The 25,808-nt window shown below is 39.0% G+C and overlaps 1 protein-coding gene across 6 annotated transcripts in view; it reads left to right on the top strand.

Moving 5' to 3' along the window:
- ADAMTS20 (ADAM metallopeptidase with thrombospondin type 1 motif 20) overlaps positions 1-19,026 on the top strand; it is a 133,792-nt gene extending 114,766 nt beyond the window's left edge. For 4 of the 6 annotated variants that reach the window (XM_073222332.1, XM_073222336.1, XM_073222335.1 and 1 more), the window contains 2 exons: positions 4,222-4,326; positions 18,864-19,026. In XM_073222332.1, coding sequence (XP_073078433.1) covers positions 4,222-4,326; positions 18,864-19,010 — 252 coding nt within the window. In that variant the 3' untranslated portion in view covers positions 19,011-19,026. Of the gene's footprint in view, positions 1-4,221; positions 4,327-6,658; positions 8,166-18,863 lie in introns of those variants that run through there. The other 2 variants (XM_073222339.1, XM_073222333.1) reach the window with 1 other exon arrangement.
- Positions 19,027-25,808: the final 6,782 nt, after the last annotated feature.

The raw sequence follows: 25,808 nt of genomic DNA on the forward strand, positions 1-25,808 counted from the left end.
TAATATTGATTACATAAAAGCAAGAGAAATCACCACATTCAGCCAGGACCAGTGGATCATGGCCAGCATCCATTTTGAGTATTCAGAGCTGGTTGTTAAATATTTTGAAGATGTATTCTTGATTATTAGGGTGTAGAGTTTGACATACAATCTTAAAATATACCCTTTTGATTATATTGTTTAGATCCTCTCCTTATTTTTGCCCTCTTGATCTGTCTTGTTACTAAAACTGGTAATAAGAATTTCCTATTATTAAGGCATTTATATCTGTGTCTCCTTATAACCCCTGCAGTTTTTGCTCCATAAAAGTTATTGTTATTTGATGCATAATATTCATGGGGTGTCTTCATTGTGGACTGCAGCTTTTAGCACTTCTTGGTCATGTTTCCCTGATGAGACCTGAATTCTACTTTGTCCCTTATCAGCATTGCTACCTCTGCTCTTTATGTTCATTTGCCTGGTGTATTTTCTGTGCATCCTTTTAATTTTAGCCTTTATGAATCCTTTCTTTTTTCAGTGTGTCTCCTACATATACCATGTAGTTGGGTTTTGTTTGCAAGCCAATTGGAAAATTTTTTTCTTTAAATAGGTTTTATGCCCATTCACCTTTAATTTTTAATGATATCTAGTAAAGTTGCCTTTTTTTTGCGAGCAGTTTTAACGGAGGTATCGATTCATGTTACCATCCCCACAGCCAGAATGCAGAACAGCCCCCCTCTCGCTGCCTCCTGGAGTCATGCCTCCCTCCCTTCTAACTCCTGGAAAGCTCCCGTCTGTCTGTCACTGTAGCTAGAGCTCTGCCTTTTCTGGGATGTCATGCAAATGTCCTATAAACAGAATCGTGCAATATATAACCTTTAGACATTGGCTCCCTTCACCTTGAGATCCGTCTGTGTGGTTGCAGGCGTGTGTTCCTTTTTACTGCCGAGAATCATGCCACCGTACAGAGGGTGGACAGTTGTCCTACACTTGTCATTCATCCACTGGGAGAACGGGGGTTGTTTACAGGGTTTGGATATTATGAGTAGAACTGATATGCACAGGCTTTTCTGTGCGCAGATATTTTTTTTTCTCTAGGATAAATACCCAGCGGTGGGATTGTAGGGCCATCTGGTATGTGTATGTTCAAGTTTTTAAGAAACTGCCAAACTGTTTAACAATTGTATATTGTCTGTATATTCTCTTTGGTGACATATATGTTCAAGTCTTTGGTACATTTTAAAAATTGGGTTGCTTGTTTCCTTATTATTTAGTTTTGAGAGTTCTTTATATATTCTGGCTGCAAGTCTTTGTTGGAGATGACATTCATAAATATTTTCTCCTGGTCTGAACCTTTTCTTTCTCTTCTTTCTTCTTTCTCTTAAGGGTCTTTCATAGAGCAATACTTTGTATCCATAACTACCTTTTTTTTTTTGATGGAGTCAATGGCTCAAGGGCAGACATTTCAATTAGTTGAATTCCCGGGTCTTTTGAATCACCTGACCTTCTATGTGTGATTCTGCTGTTAGAATTTTACTTCTTATGGTTGCCTTTTATAAAAAATGTCAAGAGAGGAGAAGAGGAGATAAACTTTATGCTACTTTAAAAACATCTTTCAGCAGCTATGTTTAAGCAATTTTTCAAGTTAAAGGTTAGGTTCGAGGAGGCTTAAATTTTAATCTTAGATGAAGTATTGAAATTGATGTAATTATTTATTCAATAATTTACTACTTCTGAAGTCCCATAGGAGTCACTAGTTCTGTTTTCATGGCACCTATAATTCTCTACATTGCCTTACATTTATTTATGTACATATGCTATTTCACTTACAAGATGTATTTATTTTTCACCAGTTTTATTGAAATATAATTGTCATTTAACATTGTATTAGGTGTACCACATAATATTCCTAAGGGTACACCATAATAGTTTGATACTTGTATGCATCGCAAAACTGTCACTGCAGTTTTAACACTCATCACCTCACATAGTTGCAGGAACCTTTATTTCTGTGATCTGAACTTTTAAGATCTACTTTCTTAGCAACATTCAAATATACAACACAGTATTGTTAGCTGTAGTCCACAAACGGCAAATCGCATCCCGCAATTACTTCTAACTGGAGGTCTGCGTCTCCTGAGCACCCTCACCCACCCCGTCCCCTGCCCCCGCCCCACAGCCACCAGTCTGTTTTTCACTTGCTGGGTTCAGAGCGAGACCCGTCTCTGTTCTCCCACAGACACTTGACACAATGTCTGCTACTCAGTTAACTTTGAACGAGTCAAATGTATTTTTACCTCTATCATTATCACCCCAAATTTCAGAGGAATTGTTTCACTATTTCTTTCAGATTGTATTATACTGCTTTTTAATGAGGACTAAGGGCCTAAGTAAAGCTCCTGAAAATTAGTCTGGAGAAATGGAGCAATAGATATTTCTAGACCCAGCTGAGTGTGTTAGGCCACCTGAGTCACAGAGTAGCGGTCAGATTTTTCCTTTCACTTCCAGTGTATACACATTTGTATGGTTTCCAAGCAACCCTGAGCAGGGAGGTAAAGAACAGAAGAGTAGAATCTTATGTTGTGAAAACCTTGTATGGCTCAGGAAGGCCTCTTAGGAAGTGGCTGGCCCTGGGAAACTGACATCACAGAATACATTTCCAGTTTTAAGAAGTTGTATTTGGTGAGAAGCCTATTATGAATTAATGTGGGATGCAAATATCTAGTCCAAAACCTGTATTAGATTTGACAAAGTATTGAACAGTAGAGTGTCTCCTTAGAATTAGTTCTTTTCATTCAAGTACTTGCCAATGTAAAATACTGTTTCGTGTTGGTGTCATTCATTAGCATGGAACGTGAAGGGCTCAGATGTATATTTATGTACTTTCAAAGTGCTAAAGTTCAAGGCTACACTTAATTCACCCCTCCAGACGTATTGAGTTCCTAGCCCTCTTCTGGCTCTGGGAATACAACAATGTGGCAAACATCCAGGCCATATTCCAAATTTCAAAACCAAATGAGGTATAGAATAAGAAATTTGCTTTGGAATTTATCTAAAGGAAATGATTTCTGTTATTGGGAAAATTCTCCCTATATTACCATTGAATCATAAATATATTTAAATCTCTATTTTGATTTTAAATAAGAAATATATATGATTGTTAAGAAATCTAATAAACTAAGTTGATATATAACTGATATAAAATTTCATATTATAAATATATTTGCAGTCTATTTAGCCTCTGCTTTCATGGTAAGATAATATTTTCCTTCACATGTTATAACCCCCCAAAGTTTTATCAGTCTTGCTCAAGATTCATGAGTCTTAGCCTAGGGGTTATTGTGATGTGATCTCAGAATGCCTTAACATTGCTCTGAGTCTATGCAGATATTGAACATTGTCAGTAGCTTAATTAGCAATAAGTACTTGTCCTTTCAAATGCTTATTATGTTCTGTAAGATCATATAAATGCGACACAAATTTTTCCCATTTCAGTCACACATTTTCTCAACTAGCAGATATTTTAAGTTTCATTTTTAACAAAATAGTCTGAAATATTCTGGCATGAAAACGGTTCTTGCGTCTTAAAAAGAATTAGATCATAAAGCCACTAAGTGGCTCACACACCATGTGTGTAAATCATAGGGCATCATATACACACATGATTTCTGGGTCTTTAAAAAGATGTAATATTTGGGGCAATAATACTGTGTTCAGTGGTTGTGTGTGGTGGGTTATGAAGCAATATTCTTACTACACAAGGGAAGGGTACAGTAACAGAAGATTCTAGAAGATACATTGCACAGGTGTAACTTATCCAGGAAGTTAGCAACAAGGGGTCAAAAACTGAAACGGGAAATGTTACAGTTGTTGGGCATTAGTCCCAGTGAGCACTCCCATTGGGAACTGCCTGCCGCTACAGGAATATCAGCTCCAGTTGTCATGTCTTAGAGTCCGAGGATTTGACAGAGTTGCTTTTGCACAGATAACATGATGTGGCATTAATTCAGATGTCTCTTTTAATTAGAAGACTTATTTGTAATCAATTTTGAAACCTTTAGCTGGTTCATTTTCTTTAGAGGAAGGTCGTATCACTGTTTTTTCATTTTATAAAGGAAGACCTTTGAAAAGCAATTGGATCCATTTCTTATATAATTCAAATTCAGGTGTTTCTAGCCAAGAGCGTTCTTAAATATTTTATGAATCTTGTCTGTTTTTATTTTGCTTTTGTTTACAACCCAGGGGCAGTTCAGCATTAATCTGGCTGGGACCGGGATGAAGATATCCAGCAGAGCAAAGTGGCTCGCGCAGGGGAGTCACGCCTCTGTCGTCATACGCAGATCACAGGTAAGTCCTGCCGGGCCCAAAGCTGGGCGGACACAGTTCTATGCTGGGAACTAGCTTCAAGGGCCCTCCACCTGAAAGGCAAATTATATGAAGTTAATGACTAATGCGTTGTGGCATATAATGAGGTGTATCACATATAATGGAGTATAATGTTAATTTATGAAATTGTGCAGTTGGACCCATTTTATTAATGTGCATAGGTAGGTTTTATATTCATGCAAATTCATGGACAGATACGTGAATGTGAACTATCGATGCCAGATTTGACCTGCCCAGGTTTGGAGCTAATGACTGGAAATGCAGGTTCTTCCCAAAGGGGCTGTACTTTCAGCAATATGTTCATTAGGAAAGGTTTGTAGGTTTTAATATTTCAAAATGAGGGGTAAATTTTCAGTTTATTTACCTCATGCTTTGATTTAGTGATGAGGGTGGTGTTAGAGCCATCTGTCATTTCACAGAAACCTTTACTAGCTTCTTCAAGGATTAGGACTATTTTTTATGGCTGTTTGCCTATTTCTCTGTCTACCTTTATCTAGATGACATAGTCGCTTGCTTTACTGTGGCATGTGTATTTCTGAAGTAGAGGCTTGTAAGCTTGCTGCCCCCGGTGGCCCAGCACACGCCCTTCATGAGGCGGCCCCTGGTACTGGCAGTCCCATCCCAGTGGGCCCCGTGCACGTGCTCTCGCCTAACTGCATGTGAGTCGGCGCCAGCAGCAGCCCTGCCTCTTCTCATGTCTTTGTTCTTTCTTGCAATGAAAGTGACCTCTGCAACACTATTTATATGAATATTATTTGTAAATGAAATTCAATATTTTGATACCCATCAGCTTTAAATTATTTTATTTCTGAAGACTGTGAAACTGTATTTTAATTAATAATTAAAGAATTTAAATTTTTATTATTTCTGTAATATAGGGAAGCAGTAGATTTTTAAAACAAAGAGCTGTTTTTAAATACCTATTTGGCATATTTGGTCTGATCCCTTTTGGTGGAAGAATGGGAATACAGTGATTACTGAAAGTATATCTGAGCAGGTATATATGCAGAGAGCTCAGTGAAATACATCTCTTGGTAAAATGTAAAGCATGGACTCTGGCTAAGTCACCAGTAGATATGAATATTTAGCACAGTTATTCCTTTTGGTTGTACTTAAGTTTTATTCTAAAAAATAATTCTTTGTGTAATGATTAAAAAAATAAAACCGAGCATTTCTACCTCAGCCCAAATTTTGCACATGAAAATATTTCCTGGAATCTGATGCCTGGTGTAAAACTAGCTTGTAAAAGCCAAATATACTTATGGAAATGCAAATGCTTTTATTTGCCAGTAAATTTAAGCAAAATTAGGTTTTTCACTTAATCTGGGAATAAGAATGTATATGAATTGAAATTTCTGCTGCCATTCCCTTTTTCTCTGTTTACTCAGATTCTTGAGAGTTAAAAAAAGCTTTTGAAAGAGAAGACAATTTCAAAAGTCCCTGATTTCAAAACATTCTTCACCCTGCAATGTTCCTGGAATCCAGTTTCTCTCTCTCTGCTCCCCTCCTTAGATTAAAAACCAAACCAAAACAAACAACCACAAAAAAAAAAAACTCCTTATCTTCTCCAGGAACTACAGGAGTTCAAACTATTTTTGCTTCATCCCATCAAAATGTCTTCACAGTCTTTGGACTTTGCAACCTAAAGATGGAAAGCAATCTAGAGAGGGCTTCTGTCCGGTCCTGACCGCCCTTCCACTGCCCCTGCCCAGCCATTCCTCAGTGAATGGCTCTGCTTTTCTAACAAAAGGAATCTCCTTTGTTCATCCTTTTCTAATTATTGCTTTTGGTCCATTTCCCCCCCTCCCGCCCTTCCCCCATTTTATCACCTTCTATGCTTTTCTTCAGGCTCTGATTCTAATGCTTCTATGAGATGTTTGAGATTAATGGGGTAGAATATGACTTGTGTACAGTTAAGATCAAGTTTGTGTATCTTTCATTTCATCTCTGAGACCTTATATAAAATCATATAAATATTGGAGAGCAATTCGGGAGAGGTTTTAAGTATCTCACTGAAGCAAATAGATACCTTTTGTGTTGAGCTGAATTTTCTAAATCAAAGTGTAGATTATAATCATTCAAGTAGTAATTGAACCTCAGGTTATCTAAGTCCTGTGGCACCCATTTCAGCCAATCCTGAAGTAGAGTGATCTTTGACCTCAAATGTAATTGTTACAGGAAACCTTGGCTAATGATTCAGCCACATGATTCAAAGCATTTGCTTTTTCTGCCTTGTGCACAGCTACCAGCGTGTATCAGATTCTCCCATATTTCTGCCTTTTCCTGTTTTCAGGATGGAACCAAAGTCTACGGCAGATGTGGAGGGTTCTGTGGGAAGTGCGTTCCCCACATGACTACTGGCCTTCCAATCCAAGTCATTTGAACATTCAGAGGTGGGAAGTGTGTCCCAAAGAGGAGATGTTCTCTGCAACCTTCAAATACCTGGTGCTCATTTCATGGCCCTTTCCAGAGATTTTCATGTGCAAAATGTCTGTGACTTTTTCCCATGGTGCTCATCACAAAGTCAAACCACCACTCACTTTTATCAATGCCTTTGAAATAAACTAAACAGATGTGTGACTTTACAGGGTACGTAGGGACTTTTGATTGAATTACACTAAGATAATGTTGCCGTTAACAGCTTGGACTGGACCACAATTACACTACACCTGTGAACACATGCAGATCTCTACTCAGTGCCCTATTGGGCCATGAAATGTTTATTCTATTTCTTAAAATGAAGCAAGTAAAACTTAGCAAAATGAGCTTACTTAAAACCACTATAAACGTTAATGTGTCTGTCAGGTAAACAGTGAATCAATAATCACATCAAAAAGTACATAGACACTATACTTGCTACTGATACAGCTTAGATGCCTTGTCTTATATTTCCTTGAATTTTTAATTATGGATTATGGTGCTTCAAATAAAAAAAAGTCATCCTAAAATGTGGTACAATTTTTTATTGAAATATATGCTTGGGCTAAATTTGAAATTCTGTGGGTATAATACAGAAGATATGATATAGTAGAATTTGACTTAAAACACCTACCTCTAATTTAATGCACTTATAAGAGCAATACATTGTTTTTATAATGTTTATATTCTATTATGCCTTTGTAACTCATATATATATATATATATCTATTCTTAAAAAACCTATTTTCTCAAAGTTATATACTGTATTTTATTAATCAATTAGAGAAGTGAGAAGTGCTGACGTTCTGAAGATCTTGTTTTGGTAAACATAAAATTATGTTTACATATGCAAAATTTTCATTAGAGATGGTCGTTATTTTATATCTGAGGTTTCTCAGAGCCAGAACATAAAAGATAACATAAAAATGAACTATTCATGGGAAAATTCTCAGGTATTAAGAGATTTTTTTTAGGTGGATAATTTAATTTTGTGTTATATAATACGATTTTTGAAAGAATCATAGACAAAACAGTATATTTTTATGGTAACCTACTCTGTAAACCAAAAAACTTACCCGACTAATAGATTTTTGCCAGTAAATAATAGTGTACTAGTTCAACCCACAGAGTTTTTACCCCCCCAAACATTTATTAGGGGCGTATTTTACCATACAGTGGACTACGGCAATTTTGTGCCAATGTGTTTAGATGGGCATTTAGGGATCTCTGTGTCAGAAACAAAGTATTTTGCACTATGTGCCTTAAGTCAGTTACAAACATTAATCCAAAATGTGTAACAGTTGCTAGAAATGTTTTCTTTCATAATTAGAATCTTATACTTTACAAACATTACATAATAAACATATTTGTGTGATACATTAGCGATTTGTTTTCCTTGTCCTTACATGTAAAAAAAGAACTCTTCCCTCAAAAAGTCTGTAATTCGAAAGGTCTCTTCAGAAATTCTAAGACGGTTCTTACTCACGTTGTTGCTGTTGGGATAGAAACAGCACCTCCTGGTGTGTACCCATCGCATGGCAGAGAGAATATAAGCAAGAGGTTGGCAAAAACTTGGAACGCTTTTAAAAGCTTCTGCTAGTACAAGGGGTACCCAAGTCTGCTCATATGCAATTGGCCAAATCAGATCACATGACTAAATCCTGATCATTGGGATAGGGAAATACACTCCAGGGTGGGATGGCCCGTCACATGGGCCCGGGAGCCCTACAATCCGCCCCCACGGGGGAGGGCGGGGAGCAGATCCGTGTGAACTGTGTGTTACACGCGTCCATCCTCAGCTTCCCTCCGGATTGCCAGCGTGTTCTCCAGACCAGTGAGAGCAAGTCCGTGACTGCTGGCAGTGTGTAAATATTAGTGTATCCACGTCCTTAATAGCACGTGATTTTGTTTTTCTGCTGGGGTACAGCACGGCCTTTCACTATTTGAGTCTATGTTTATCTGATGACTCAATTGGGGGGAGGCTTTCATTTATTTTTTGCCACTAGGTTTCTTTTTCTGAGAGTTACTGTTCATTTTCTATTCACGTTGCCCTTCCTCTCCCCGTTTTCTCCTTCTCTCACCCCACCCCCCAACTCCTGAAAAAAAAACAGAAAAGAAACAAACATAAAAGGGAGTGAGGGGCGGGAGCCAAGATGGCGGCGTGAGTAGAGCAGTGGAAATCTCCTCCCAAAAACACATAGAGCTATGAAAATATAACAAAGAAAAATCTTCCTAAAATAGAGACCACAGGACACAGGACAACATCCAGACCACATCCACACCTGCAAGAACCCAGCGCCTTGTGAAGGGGGTAAGATACAAGCCCCAGCCCGGCGGGACCCGAGCGCCCCTCCCCCCGGCTCCCGGCGGGTGGAGAGAAACCGGAGCAGTTTTTTTTTTTGGCGAGCGCTTTTTGGAAGCCTTAGAGGGACGGGCCCCCGTTGCTGGGGAGGCAGGGTGGCGGGACCGGTGAGGAGGTGCCTGGGAACAGCGCCGGAGGACAAAGAATATCCCGCGTTTCTCCCTGCGAGACCTGGGGGCGGGTGCCTGAGACCGGTGCCTGAGGACGGAGGAGGTCGCGCGTTTTTCCCCTTTTTTTTTTTTCTCTTTATGGCAAGCGCTTTTTGGAAGCCTTGAAGGGACGGGGACCCCAGTGCTAGGGAGGCACGGTGGCGGGACTGGTGAGCGGGTGGCTGGGACCGGCGCCTGAGGACAAAGAATATCCCCCGTTTTTCCCTGCGGGACCGGTGGGCGGGTGCCTGAGACCGGCACTTGAGGACAGAGGAAATCGTGCGTTTTTCCCCTTTTTTTTTTCTCTTTTCTGCGAGTGCTTTTTGGAAGCCTAAAAGGGACAGGGACCCCGGTGCTAGGGAGGCAGGGCGGCGGGACTGGTGAGCGGGTGCCTGGGACCGGCACCTGAGGACAAAGAATATCCCGCATTTTTCCCTGTGGGACCGGTGGGTGGGTGCCTGAGACCAGCACCTGAGGACGGAAGAAATCGCGCGTTTTTCCCCTTTTTTTTCTCTCTTTTTGCCAAGTGCTTTTTGGAAGCCTTGAAGGGACAGGGACCCCGGTGCTAGGGAGGCAGGGCGGCAGGACTGGTGAGCGGGTGCGTGGGACCAGTGCCTGAGGACAAAGAATATTGAGCGTTCCTTCCCTGCGGGACCGGTGGGTGGGTGCTTTTTGGAAGCCTTGAAAGGACAGGGACCCTGGTGCTAGGGAGACAGGGCAGCAGGACCAGTGCGCGGGTGCCTGGGACCGGCACCTGAGGAAAAAAAAAAAAAATCGCGTGTTTTTTCTTTTTTTTTCCTTTCTGTTCCCTCTCTCATTGTTGCTGTTGTTGTTTTGGTTTGGAGAGTGCTTTTTGGAAATCTTAAAGGGGCAGGACAGGTCACTTAGACCAGAAGCAGGGAATCTGGGGATCTCTGGGCACTCTAACCCCCTGGGCAGCAGGGAGCACAGAGGCCCCTTACGGAGATAAATAGTCTCCTGGCTGCTCCCCCTCTAACGGGGCTCCACCATTTTGGAGGAACAGCCCCAGCCAGGCCAAGCCCACAGCAACAGTGGAGATAAACCCCAAAGCAACTGGGCAGGAAGCAGAAGCCCTGTCTGCGCACAGCTGCCCAGCACAAGCCACTAGAGGTCGCTATTCTCCCAGGAAAAGGCTACAAACCAACAAGAAGGGAAGCTCTTCCAGCGGTCACTTGTACCAGCTCTGCAGACTATCTCTATCACCATGAAAAGGCAAAACTACAGGCAGACAAAGATCACAGAGACAACACCTGAGAAGGAGACAGACCTAACTAGTCCTCCTGAAAAAGAATTCAAAATAAAAATCATGAACATGCTGACAGAGATGCAGAAAAAAATGCAAGAGCAATGGGATGAGATGCAGAGAAAAATGCAAGAGCAGTGGGATGAGATGCAGAGAAAAATGCAAGAGCAGTGGGATGAAGTCCGGAAGGAGATCACAGATGTCAGGAAAGAGATCACAGAAGTGAAACAATCCCTGGAAGGATTTATAAGCAGAATGGATAAGATGCAAGAGGCCATTGAAGGAATAGAAGCCAGAGAACAGGAACGTATAGAAGCTGACATAGAGAGAGATAAAAGGATCTCCAGGAATGAAACAACACTAAGAGAAATATGTGACCAATACAAAAGGAAAAACATTCGTATTATAGGGATACCAGAAGAGGAAGAAAGAGGAAAAGGGATAGAAAGGGTCTTTGAAGAAATAATTGCTGAAAACTTCCCCAAACTGGGGGAGGAAATAATCGAACAGACCATGGAATTATACAGAACCCCCAACAGAAAGGATCCAAGGAGGACAACACCAAGACACATAATAATTAAAATGGCAAGGATCAAGGACAAGGAAAGAGTTTTAAAGGCAGCTAGAGAGAAAAAGGTCACCTATAAAGGAAAACCAATCAGGCTAACATCAGACTTCTCAACAGAAACCCTACAGGCCAGAAGAGAATGGCATGATATACTTAATGCAATGAAACAGAAGGGCCTTGAACCAAGGATACTGTATCCAGCACGACTATCATTTAAATATGATGGTGGGATCAAACAATTCCCAGACAAGCAAAAGCTGAGGGAATTTGCTTCCCACAAACCACCTCTACAGGGCATCCTACAGGGACTGCTCTAGATGGGAGCACCCCTAAAAAGAGCACAGAACAAAACACACAACATATGAAGAAGGGAGGAGGACGAATAAGAAGGGAGAGAAGAAAAGACTCTCCAGACAGTGTATATAACAGCTCAATAAGCGAGCTAAGTTAGGCAGTAAGATACTAAAGAAGCTAACCTTGAACCTTTGGTAACCACGAATCTAAAGCCTGCAATGGCAATAAGTACATATCTTTCAATAGTCACCCTAAATGTAAATGGACTTAATGCACCAATCAAAAGACATAGAGTAATAGAATGGATAAAAAAGCAAGACCCATCTATATGCTGCTTACAAGAAACTCACCTTAAACCCAAAGATAAGCATAGACTAAAAGTCAAGGGATGGAAAAACATATTTCAGGCAAACAACAGTGAGAAGAAAGCAGGGGTTGCAGTACTAATATCAGACAAAATAGACTTCAAAACAAAGAAAGTAACAAGAGATAAAGAAGGCCACTACATAATGATAAAGGGCTTAGTCCAACAAGAGGATATAACCATTCTAAATATATATGCACCCAATACAGGAGCACCAGCATATGTGAAGCAAATACTAACAGAACTAAAGAGGGAAATAGACTGCAATGCATTCATTGTAGGAGACTTCAACACACCACTCACCCCAAAGGATAGATCCACCGGGCAGAAAATAAGTAAAGACACACAGGCACTGAACAACACACTAGAACAGATGGACCTAATAGACATCTATAGAACTTTACATCCAAAAGCAACAGGATATACATTCTTCTCAAGTGCACATGGAACATTCTCTAGAATAGACCACATACTAGCTCACAAAAAGAGCCTCAGTAAATTCCACAATATTGAAATTCTACCAACCAATTTTTCAGACCACAAAGGTATGAAAGTAGAAATAAATTCTACAAAGAAAACAAAAAGGCTCACAAACACATGGAGGCTTAACAACATGCTACTAAATAATCAATGGATCAATGAACAAATCAAAATAGAGATCAAGGAATATATAGAAACAAATGACAACAACAACACTAAGCCCCAACTTCTGTGGGATGCAGCGAAAGCAGTCTTAAGAGGAAAGTATATAGCAATCCAGGCACACTTGAAGAAGGAAGAACAATCCCAAATGAATAGTCTAACATCACAATTATTAAAACTGGAAAAAGAAGAACAAATGAGGCCTAAAGTCAGCAGAAGGAGGGACATAATAAAGATCAGAGAAGAAATAAACAAAATTGAGAAGAATAAAACAATAGCAAAAATCAACGAAACCAAGAGCTGGTTCTTTGAGAAAATAAACAAAATAGATAAGCCTCTAGCCCAACTTATTAAGAGAAAAAGAGAGTCAACACAAATCAACATAATCAGAAATGAGAATGGAAAAATCACGACAGACTCCACAGAAATACAAAGAATTATTAAAGACTACTATGAAAACCTATATGCCAACAAGCTGGAAAACCTAGAAGAAATGGACAACTTCCTAGAAAAATACAACCTCCCAAGACTGACCAAGGAAGAAACACAAAAGTTAAACAAACCAATTACAAGCAAAGAAATTGAAACAGTAATCAAAAAACTACCCAAGAACAAAACCCCGGGGCCGGACGGATTTACCTCGGAATTTTATCAGACACACAGAGAAGACATAATACCCATTCTCCTTAAAGTGTTCCACAAAATAGAAGAAGAGGGAATACTCCCAAACTCATTCTATGAAGCCAACATCACCCTAATACCAAAACCAGGCAAAGACCCCACCAAAAAAGAAAATTACAGACCAATATCCCTGATGAACGTAGATGCAAAAATACTCAATAAAATATTAGCAAACAGAATTCAACAGTATATCAAAAGGATCATACACCATGACCAAGTGGGGTTCATCCCAGGGATGCAAGGATGGTACAACATTCGAAAATCCATCAACATCATCCACCACATCAACAAAAAGAAAGACAAAAACCACATGATCATCTCCATAGATGCTGAAAAAGCATTTGACAAAATTCAACATCCATTCATGATAAAAACTCTCAGCAAAATGGGAATAGAGGGCAAGTACCTCAACATAATAAAGGCCATATATGATAAACCCACAGCCAGCATTATACTGAACAGCGAGAAGCTGAAAGCATTTCCACTGAGATCGGGAACCAGACAGGGATGCCCACTCTCCCCACTGTTATTTAACATAGTACTGGAGGTCCTAGCCACGGCAATCAGACAAAACAAAGAAATACAAGGAATCCAGATTGGTAAAGAAGAAGTTAAACTGTCACTATTTGCAGATGATATGATACTGTACATAAAAAACCCTAAAGACTCCACTCCAAAACTACTAGAACTGATATCGGAATACAGCAAAGTTGCAGGATACAAAATCAACACACAGAAATCTGTAGCTTTCCTATACACTAACAACGAATCAATAGAAAGAGAAATCAGGAAAACAATTCCATTCACCATTGCATCAAAAAGAATAAAATACCTAGGAATAAACCTAACCAAGGAAGTGAAAGACTTATACTCTGAAAACTACAAGTCACTCTTAAGAGAAATTAAAGGGGACACTAATAAATGGAAACTCATCCCATGCTCATGGCTAGGAAGAATTAATATCGTCAAAATGGCCATCCTGCCAAAAGCAATATACAAATTTGATGCAATCCCTCTCAAATTACCAGCAACATTCTTCAATGAATTGGAACAAATAATTCAAAAATTCATATGGAAACACCAAAGACCCCGAATAGCCAAAGCAATCCTGAAAAAGAAGAATAAAGTAGGGGGGATCTCACTCCCCAACTTCAAGCTCTACTACAAAGCCATAGTAATCAAGACAATTTGGTACTGGCACAAGAACAGAGCCACAGACCAGTGGAACAGATTAGAGACCCCAGAAATTAACCCAAACATATATGGTCAATTAATATTTGATAAAGGAGCCATGGACATACAATGGCAAAATGACAGTCTCTTCAACAGATGGTGCTGGCAAAACTGGACAGCTACATGTAGGAGAATGAAACTGGACCATTGTCTAACCCCATATACAAAGGTAAACTCAAAATGGATCAAAGACCTGAATGTAAGTCACGAAACCATTAAACTCTTGGAAAAAAACATAGGCAAAAACCTCTTAGACATAAACATGAGTGATCTCTTCTTGAACATATCTCCCCGGGCAAGGAAAACAACAGCAAAAATGAGCAAGTGGGACTACATTAAGCTGAAAAGCTTCTGTACAGCGAAAGACACCATCAATAGAACAAAAAGGAACCCTACAGTATGGGAGAATATATTTGAAAATGACAGATCTGATAAAGGCTTGACGTCCAGAATATATAAAGAGCTCACACGCCTCAACAAACAAAAAACAAATAACCCAATTAAAAAATGGGCAGAGGAACTGAACAGACAGTTCTCCAAAAAAGAAATACAGATGGCCAAGAGACACATGAAAAGATGCTCCACATCGCTAATTATCAGAGAAATGCAAATTAAAACTACAATGAGGTATCACCTCACACCAGTAAGGATAGCTGCCATCCAAAAGACAAACAACAACAAATGTTGGCGAGGCTGTGGAGAAAGGGGAACCCTCCTACACTGCTGGTGGGAATGTAAATTAGTTCAACCATTGTGGAAAGCAGTATGGAGGTGCATCAAAATGCTCAAAACAGACCTACCATTTGACCCAGGAATTCCACTCCTAGGAATTTACCCTAAGAACGCAGCAATCAAGTTTGAGAAAGACAGATGCACTCCTATGTTTATCGCAGCACTATTTACAATAGCCAAGAATTGGAAGCAACCTAAATGTCCATCTGTAGATGAATGGATAAAGAAGATGTGGTACATATACACAATGGAATACTACTCAGCCATAAGAAGTGGAAAAATCCAACCATTTGCAGCAACATGGATGGAGCTGGAGAGTATTATGCTCAGTGAAATAAGCCAAGCGGAGAAAGAGAAATACCAAATGATTTCACTCATCTGAGGAGTATAGGAACAAAGGAAAAACTGAAGGAACAAAACAGCAGCAGAATTACAGAACCCAAAAATGGACTAACAGGTACCAAAGGGAAAGGAACTGGGGAGGATGGGTGGGCAGGGAGGGATAAGGGGGGGGAAGAAGAAGGGGGGTATTAAGATTAGCATGCATGGGGGGGAGGGAGAAAGGGGAGGGTGGGCTGCACAACACAGAGAGGACAAGTAGTGACTCTACAACATTTTGCTAAGCTGATGGACAGTAACCGTAATGTGGTTGTTAGGGGGGACCTGATATAGGGGAGAGCATAGTAAACATAGTATTCTTCAGGTAAGTGTAGATTAAAAATTTAAAAAAAAAAAAAAAGAAAGAAAGAAAGAAAAGGGGGATTACTCCTTAACAGGATAAAACTATTGGTAAATCAAAGATCAACGCATGCTTTAAATATCCTTAATGTTGATCACTTAAAGGGTGTCAGATGATCAGCTATGGAGGTACTCTTTTCTGATAATATTCCTTTCTCTTAATTAAAAAAAAAAAAAAAAAGCAGTTGCTGTGTGCTGACCTCCAGTGAGTTCTGCACAGTGGTATGGAGGGCGTGTCAAGGTGTGGGCAAGGGGTCTGTTTGTTTCTACGCAGAAGATCAAGGCCTAGCTTGGATACCCAGAAAATGAACTAAGATACGATATGAGGAGGAGCTTCCGGCATCAGCACTCTCTGGAGGACTCGTGCCGGGGGATGATCATCAAAAAGCCTCCACAGGGATCCGGACGATGCTGCGGTTGTGGCTGCATCCAGCCCACCATCTCCTGGACTTGCCATGAGAAGGAGGAGGGAGATGTCTAGGCTGGCATGTGCATACAGTGAGACAACGAATTTGACCGGATCTGTCTGTTGGAACTCAACCAGGAGTTGGGAGGGGTGCAAGTTGTAGCACCCCAAAATCTCATGACTATAGACTATCTATGGTTAAAAGAACATATGGGATGTGAACAGATCCCAGAAATGGGCTGCTTTAAATTGTCTGATGATTCAAGTACAGTTGGAAAATATCCATCATATCATAGATAAATTTTCACAAATGCCTAGGGTGCCTAAATGGTTTTCTTGGCTTCACTGGAGATGGCTGGTAATTATAGATTTGCTTTGTTTATGTCACCGTATTCCTATTATGTTAATATGTGTGTGCAAATTAGTTAGTAGTTTAAAACCTATACATACTTAAGGTACTATACAAGAAGATATGTCAAAGAAATAATCAATCCTCCCAAGTTTCCTTCATATGCTACATCTATAGCTTTTCTTCTTCCTTCCTAATTACAAACCTTAAATAGAATTCGTGCCTCATATCGAATTTACCGAGTATCATAATTCCTCCAGGTGGTAAAGATACCTCGAGACAAGTGCTGGGCATAGAAGCCACAGGGCATAAATCTGCAAAGAAGTAAAAAGCTAACCTTTGCAAACAATATGGCTTCTCTCTCACTTACCAACTTTACATTTCCCTGTATGGCCCCGGAAGATGACTGGTTAGCCAGAGACGGGTAAGATTCCTCAAGGGAGGAACAACCTAAGACAGGCACAGTCGCAGGGGGGCCATCAGGTGAGAATTTGGGGATCAACAGAGGTGAGGCTCAGAACCTCACCCCCCCTGCTTTGAGAGAAATCTTCTGCATCCGTGGATGTCTTGCTGCCCTTGTCTAGCCTGGATTAATACTTAGTCCATAGGCACACACCTGATCATCTGATCATCTACATTTGCCTTCTTACAGCACTAAACTATGTTTTCTACCTTTATCTTGCATCTACCTACCACTTCAGCATTTTATTAAAAATAAAAATAATAATAATAATAGGAGAAATGTGGGATCAACATATAAATCAAGTACAAAAATCAAATGAATATTCATATTTGACCTGATGGTTTATAGGTCATATTGCATGATCAAAACCGAAAGTTTCTGTGATGAATGCCCTTGTACTGTTCACCATGTAAGAATTTATTCACTCTGTAAGAATTCGTTCACCATGTAAGAACTTGTTCGTTATGCTTCAGAAGATTGGAGACTGACGAGAATTAGGCTTGAGATGGATTAATGATTGTACATTGAGCATTGACCCCCCTATACTGAATTTTATTGTTGTTAACAACCATTTGATCAATAAATATGAGAGATGCCCTCTCAAAAAAAAAAAAAAAAAAAAAAAAAAAAAAAGAGTGAGGCAGTTTTATGTGAATGTGCCTTAATGCATTTGAGAATCACTTATCGCAAAGCATGCTTCTGCGTCATACCTTAAAGTAATTGCAATATTAATATGTAGCACATGATTTTCCATGCTTATCAGTGAAGACGAAGTGCTCTCTACATTTATTTTATCTATTTTTCCTACTTTTCAAGGAGAAAAGATTTCCCTGCTACTCCCCCAACCTCTGCTCTCGATTTGCTCCCACTCTGAATTCTCCAGGACTGACCCCACAGATTGTCGTCCCCTCTCCTTTCTCTCTGCGGGGCTCCTTCTCTTCATCCAGAAAGCGTACCCATCTCTCTGCGATTTGAAAGCGAGAGGAGATACTGTGGTTTCTTAGAGTGTGAGCCTGCTGGTGCGAATTCCACTTGCGTTTATCTGAATGTCCTTAATTCACCTTCAGATTTTTAAACTTCATCAAAAAATGCTGACATAATTTAAAACTTACAAGAAATTGCAGGAATAGTACAAATAGCTACCATATGTGAGCTTTAGCCAGAATCACTAATTTTTAACATTTTACCATAATTGCTGTATCATTTCTCTTTATATGTACATACACACACACTCACACACACAGAGGCATGCATATACCCATATTATTTATTTTTAATAATTATTTGAGTAAGTTGACTATCTTATGACCTTTTAACCCATTATAATTTAGTATGTATTTGTTAAGAAAAAGGATATTGCCTTCCATAACCATAATAAAGTTATGAATGAAGAAATTTCATCACTTAATTTCTAAACAGCTATGAAACACAATTTATTTCGGGTACACTGGTGATCAGAACGATGATGGGGGTGAGTGCCAAGCCCGAATTATTCTCCTCCTTGCAAAGCTCACTCTTTCTCTACCTTAAATAAAATTATCTCTCAGTATTCTGCACCTTAAATGCTTGAATTTCTCTCAAATATTAGCTCAATGTGACCTCCGTAAATAACTCCTGGGCCATTCTGTCTGGGATATTTTCTCTTTGATTTCTCAGGTACTCTGTCCCCTTCCCATGCCACTGATTATTTTCTACACTGTGTGTGATTAAGGTCTTGGCCACTCATCCTACCTGCTCTCTAAGACATTTGAGTAAAAACTAGCACTTGCTCAGCCCCTGTTCTGTGCCAGATATCGAGAGACACTGAACATTCCTATCTCACCTGATCTTTGCAGCGCCCCTATGACGCATCACCATCCCACCCATCATCTCGGGGAATGGCAGGAACTCTGCACAACAGTGCAAAGCTGTCTAGACACAAGACTTTTTCATTCTACCGTATTCTTCACCTAAGGACAGAAACTATGTTTATTGTATTGTGAGTACCTCACAGCAACTATCAGCATGTTGACTATACAGTATAGATTTTGTATTTTATTATGAATAAAAGTACTTTGGAATTGAATTTCACATGAACATATATGAAAAAGTCTATATGGACTATGATTTACAGATATCTGGTGGGGTTGATGTTTAAAACAGAAAGATGAAGAGGCACCCCGAGAACGTGTCCAGAGATACAGGTGCCCCGGGGAGCTTGGTGAGGCCGTGGAACTGGAGAGGCCAGCCTAGAAGTCACCCGTAGCCACCGTGCATATCTTTTCTCAGTAAGTTATGGAGAGCTGCTTTAGTTTACATGTTTTAAATCATTTTTAAAAGAATTAACAACACCTACAAATGTTGATGGATATAAAAGGTAGTAAAATGATAATACATATTTCAGTAACCATGCATTCACAATTGAATACAGCTTTGATAAGTACAAAATTGCTTTGCAATGCCACAATAATAACAAAAAAGGGACAGACTTGATTTTTTATTTTGCTCTTCCGTCATGTCACTCTCATCAGGGTAGGATTTATCTTTGCTATTAAATATAGGCATCAGTCAATGTTGTTTAGTACTTATAATGTCTAATTTTTAAACATACCCATTATTTTCAAACAAAGAAGACATTGTTTTCCTTGTTTATTTTTTTCTTAATAATTTAGTTCATGTCTTTCAGTTGTCAAGTGTGATTAAATGTTTTGTTTAAAGATAAATAATAAGACCCAGTTTTGCATTACTTCTGTCACTTATTTCTTAAAAGATAACCTGATTAATTTTGTTATGCTTTACTTACCCCATTTTTTTCTGTCATGACTCATCTCGTTTATTTGAAACACAGAAATCTATTTATAACTGACAACAGTGGCATCTACTGGCCACTCTTAACTATTCCTCAGTAAGATGAAGAAAAAAACGTCCCACTAACACCCCTCTGCAATTTTCTGAAGAGGTCCAGCAGCCGCGGCTTTCAAAGCAATGGGCAACCCGTCGTTGAACCAACATCGGCCGGAGTTCACACCGGTGTCTGTGCCCGTATCAGAGCCACGTCTGCACCTCCGTCGTGCAAAAACATACGTGCTCTTGTCACCTCTTCAGTCTGAGGACATTCTCAGCAATATAGAATACTCCTTGGTTCCAGGAACAGATAAAGATGTTTTTAACGCATTAATTTTTTGGAGAATCTTTATGCTATGAACAGAGCAACTGGGAATAGGAGCAAAGTCTCGGGGGCACCCCCAATTTCTAGACCAGGCTCGGTTATTAACAAACAGTGTAACATTAATCTTTAGGGTTGTTTCCTCGGCTGTGAGATAAGGGATTTGAAATGCATGACTTCTACGGTGCTTTTCAGCTCTGAAAGTTTATGTGTGTAATTTGTGTCTGCCGCATTCATTGGCAGCTACTATTTGTTACATAAATAGAGCTGTTTAGTATTTACGATGAGTAAAAACACCGCTCTGGGAGGGAGCACATCACCCCTGTGTTCTTCTACTTTTGCTCTACAGAAACAAAGCAAGGATGGGTCTGTCCCCCAGTTTTGCACCCCGTGTCCGTGGTCAGGGAGACCTGGGGGTCTGGCCTCGCTGCCTCTCCTCGCCGTGGGGTCTCGCAACCAAGCTGTAGTCTCAATGTGGTAAACTGTACAGTGGGCAGAAGAAAGATCGCCCTGTTTACCCTCCTAACATAAAAATTATGATATGAAATGAGCTATTGTTTGTGAATATGTTTTGGATAGTAGGAAGTCTTTGGCGTCCCCAAATCAGCTACATTTCCTCATCTTAAATACAGAAAATAGTTTTGAAAGTATGGCAGCAAGTGGAAGGCGTGTTCTAGGGCCCTGCTTACAGAAGATTTACCACCTTAACCATTTTTAAATACGTGGTTTAGTGGTGTTCAGATTTACATTTTGTGCAGTCATCACTACCGTCCTTCTCCAGAATTCTTTCCATCTTGCAAAACTGAGACACTGAGCCTGTTAAATAATAACTCCCTATTCAAGGTTCACATGTTGTGGTATATGTCAGAGTATCCTTCCCCTTTTAAGATTAAAAGTATTCCATTTTAGGTATATGCCACGTTTTGCTTATCTATCTGTCCGTGGACACTTGTCTTGGCTATTGTGACTAATGCTGTTTTGGACATGGGAGTACAAACATCTCTCTGAAGCCCTGCTTCCATTTCAGTGAGTGTGTACTCAGCAGTGGGATTGCGGGTCATATGGCAGTTTTGTGTTGAGTTTTTCTAAAGAAGGAACAGAGGAACCACCGCACCGGCTCCATAGCGGGAGCACCATTCTACAACCCCCCTCACCGTGCAGCAGGGATCCAGTTTCTTCACATAAATGTTACTTGTTGTTATTTTTCACTTATTTTATAATAGCCATACTAATGGCTGTGAGGTGGTAACTCACTGTGGTTTTGATTTGCATCTCCCTAATGATTCGCAATTTTGAGCATTTTTTCATGTGCATACAGCCCATTTGTATTTCTTCTTTGGATACATGTCTATTCAAGTCCTTTGCACGTTTTTAAATTAAACTACTTTTTGTTGAGTTTTAGGAGTTCTCTGTATAACCTGGATATTAGCCCCGTATTAGACATATGATTTGCAAATATTTTCCTCCATGGTGTAGACTGTATCGATCTGTAGTTTTCTTGTCGTGTCGTTGTCTGGTTTTAGTATCCAAGCAACACTGGCCTCAAAGAATGAGGAGCTCTAGAAGTCAGGAAGTGTTCTCTCCTCTTTTTTTGGGAAAAGTTTGGGAAGGATTTGGGTTAGTTATTTAAATGCATGGTGGAGTTCATAAGGGAAGCTGTCAGGTCCAGGGTCTTTCTTTTTCCGGATGTTTTGATGACTGATACAGTCTCCCTACTAGTTTTGGTCTAATTACATATTCCTCATTGTGACTCAGTCTTGATGGGTTTTGTGTTTCTAGGAATTTGTCCATTTCATCCAATTTGTGGGCCTGCAGTTGTTCGCAGTACTCTCCTATAACCCTGCTTATTTCTGTAGATTTGGTAGTGGTGTCTCCACTTTCATTCAGATTTTAGTAATTTGAGTCTTCTCTCTCTTTTTCTTAGTCAATCTAGATAAAGGTTTTCCATTCTGTTGGTATTTTCAAAGAATCAACTTTGGTTTTATTGATTTTTTTCCCTTTTTTCTATTATCTATTTATTCATCTCCCCTCATCTTTATTATTTCCTTTCTAGCTAGCTTTGGTTTTAGTTTTTTTTTCCTAGTTCTTTAAGTTGTAAAGTTAAGTTGTTAATTGGAGATCTTTCTTCTTTTTTAATGTTAATGCTTATAGCAATAAATATATTTTCACTGTCCTGTAAGTTTTGGTATATTGTAGTTTCATTTTCATTTACCTCTAAATATTTTCTAATTTCCTTGTGATTTCTTCTTTGATCTGTTGGTTGCTTAAGAATGTGTTGTTTGATTTCCACAAATCTGTATTTTCCAGTTTTACTTCTGTTACTGATATCAAACTTCATCTTTTTGTGGTGGGAGAACATATTCTATATGACAACTGTCTTTTAAAACCTATTAAGACTTAATTTGTTGCCTAACACATTGTCCTTGCCAGAAAATGTCCCAGATGAACTAGAGAAAAATATGTATTCTATTGTGGATAGAGTGTTCTATGCTGTCTGTTAGATCTGGTTGCTTTATTGTCTGAAGTTTTCTATTTCCTTACTTACCTTCTGTTTGTTGTTCTATCCATTATTGAGAGTAGAGTATCAAAGTCCCCAGCTATTATAGAGATCTCTATCTCTTCCTTTAATTCTGTCAATTTATGTTTCCTATATATTGGTGATCTGTTATTAGGTACATAACTATTTCTAATTATTGTATCTTCTTGCTCTGTTGAAACTCATATATCCTTCTTTTATACCATTTTTGGTTTTAAAGTCTATTTTATTTAATATTAGACTCTCCTTCTCTCCTTTGGTTCCTATTTGCATAAAATATCTTTTTTCTATCTTTTCACTTTCAACCTATTTTGCCTCTGAAGCTAAAATGAGTCTTTTGTGGACAGCATGTAGTTGGCGTACAACGTATCATACTTTTTATCTATTCTTCCAATCTCTTTTGATTGGAGAGTTTAATGCATTTATATCAAGAGTAATTACTGATAAGTTCTTACTTCTGTTATTTGCTCTTTGTTTTTTATATGCCTTGTAGCTTTTTTGTCCCTCATTTTCTACATTACTGTCGTCTTTTGTGTTTAGTTGATATTTTTGTAGTGACATATTTTAATTCCATTTTCATTTCCTCTTGTGATTCTGTAACTATTTTCTTTGTGGTTACCATGGGGATTACATTTAACATTCTAAAGTTATAATACTCTAATTTGAATTCATACCAGTTTAACTTCAATAACATACAATGATTTGTTCTTTTACAGCTTCTCACTCCATTCAGTTCTTAATGTCACCAAAGGACATCCTTATCTAATAATTGATTTTTGTAATGCGTTCTTCTCTTAAATCATGTAGAAAACAAAAATGGAGCTATAAACAATAATACTAGCTTTATTGTAATATAATGTATCATTTATTTACCTTTACTGAAATTTTTATTTCTTCTTATACCTTTGAGTTACTAGCTATTGCTCTTTCATTTCAACTTTCAGGGCACCTCATAGTAGGGCAGGTCTGTGGCAGCAACCCTCCCTCAGCTTTCTGTGATCTAGGAATGTTTTAATCTTTCTCACTTTAGAAGGATAGTTTTTCCAGATATAAGATTTTCGGCTGACAGGTTTTTATTTTTTTCTCTCGTAGCACTTTGAGTATATCACACCACTGCCTTCTGGCCTCCAAAGTTTCTGATGGGAAATTTGCTCATCATTTTATCAAGGATCCTTTGTATATGATGAATTGCTTCTCTTTGCTGCTTTCAATATTCTCTCCTTGTATTTGGTTTTGACCATTTGATCATAATGTATGTCAGTGTGAGTCTCTTTTAGTTCACTTTACTGGGAGACAGTTGAGCTTCTTGCATGTTTTTGTTCATGTCTTTCCTCAAACTGGAGAAGTTTCTGGCCATTATTTCTTCAAATAATTTCTTTGCCCCCTTTTCTTTCTCTTTGTCTTCTGGAACTTCCACAGCCCATATGTTGGCCCACCTGATGGTGTCCCACAAGTCCCTTAGTCTGTGTTCACATTTTTGGCATATTCCATGAGGAAGAATACTGCTTTGGCCCTTATCAAGTTCTATGACCGTCTGAGAGCTCTGAATGGGGCCTAGACAAGGAAAGGGCTGTGATGCAAGCATCCCAGGGCTCATGTGATCTGACAGACCCCATGAAGTTAGAGGTATCAATGACAGAAAAAAAATGTGTGGAATTTGTGACAAGACTCAGTGGAAGATTTGCAGTGCAAAGTCCTGAGGTTCTGGGGCAAGGCTATGCCATCTGGAGAGAAGAATTACATGCTTTTCCATGTAACTGGTATGCTATTCTGCTGAAAGTCATAATATTCCATTGTTCAAAAGCAGTTTATTTAATTTCCTTTTCACACAGTTAGTGTATAGAAAAGAAACCGATTTTTGTCTGTTGAATTTTGTATTATTAAACTTTCCTTAAAATTCATTTATTAGTTCTAACCGTTCTTTTCAGGGTTTTCTACATATAAGATCATCTGCAAACAGAGATAATTTTTCTTCTGTCTTTCCAACGTGGATGCCTTCTGTTTCTTTTTCTTGCCTACTTGCTCTGGGCAGCACTTCTAGTACCATGTTGAAAGGAAGTGGCACGAGTGGGCATCCTTGCTTTGTTCCAAATCTTTGAAGAAAAGTTTTCAGGGTTTTACCATTAATGTTACCATGATGTTAGCTGTTGGCTTGTCACATACAGAGTTTATTATGTTGGTATAAGTTCCTTCTATACTTAATCTAGTAAGAGTTTTTATCACAAGAGTGTTGAATTTTGTCAATGCTTTCTCTGCACTTGTTGAGATGATCAAGTGATTGTTATCCTTAACTCTGCTAATGCCATTAAATCACAGTGAATGATCAATATATATTGAATATTCTTTCATCCCATGGATAAACCCTGCTTGGTAATGATCTTTTTCATGTGCTATTGAATTTTATTTGTTTATTTTTTCATGAGGATTTTCCTGCCCATGTTCACCAGGAATACTAACCTGCGGTTTTCCTTTCGTGCAGTATCTTTCTCTGACTTTGATATCAGGCTAATATTGGCCTCATATAATGAGTTTGAAAATGTACCCTCTTATATTTTGGGAGAGTTTAAGAAGGATTGGTATGAAGTCTATTTTAAGTGTTTGGTAAAATTCACCAGTGAGGCCATCTGGTTCACTGCAGTATTATTCATAAGAGCATAGATGTGGAAGCAACCTAAATGTACATGGACAGATGAATGGGTAAAGAAAATGTGGTATATACATATGGTGGAATATCATTCAGTCTTGAAAAAGACAGGTGTCATTTGTGACATCATAATGAATCTGAAAGACATTATGCTAAGTGAAAAAAGCCAGACATAGAAGGACAAATATTACATGATGCCACTGTTTATATAAGGAATCTAAAATAGTCACATTCATTGAAGCAGAGAGTAGAATGGTGACTGCCAGGGGCTGGAGGGAGGGGAAGCAGGCGTGGTTGTATCAGAGGGAACAAAGTTTCAGTTACACAAGCCAGATAAGTGCTAGAGATCCTCTGTACAGCATAGAGCCTACGGTTAACACTATTGTATTGCATACTTAATTAGCTAAGAGGGAAGATCTTGTGTTAAGTTTTCTTATAAAAAATAATAATAGGGC

Source organism: Manis javanica, chromosome 15, assembly GCF_040802235.1.
Source record: "Manis javanica isolate MJ-LG chromosome 15, MJ_LKY, whole genome shotgun sequence".
Lineage (NCBI taxonomy): Eukaryota > Metazoa > Chordata > Mammalia > Pholidota > Manidae > Manis > Manis javanica.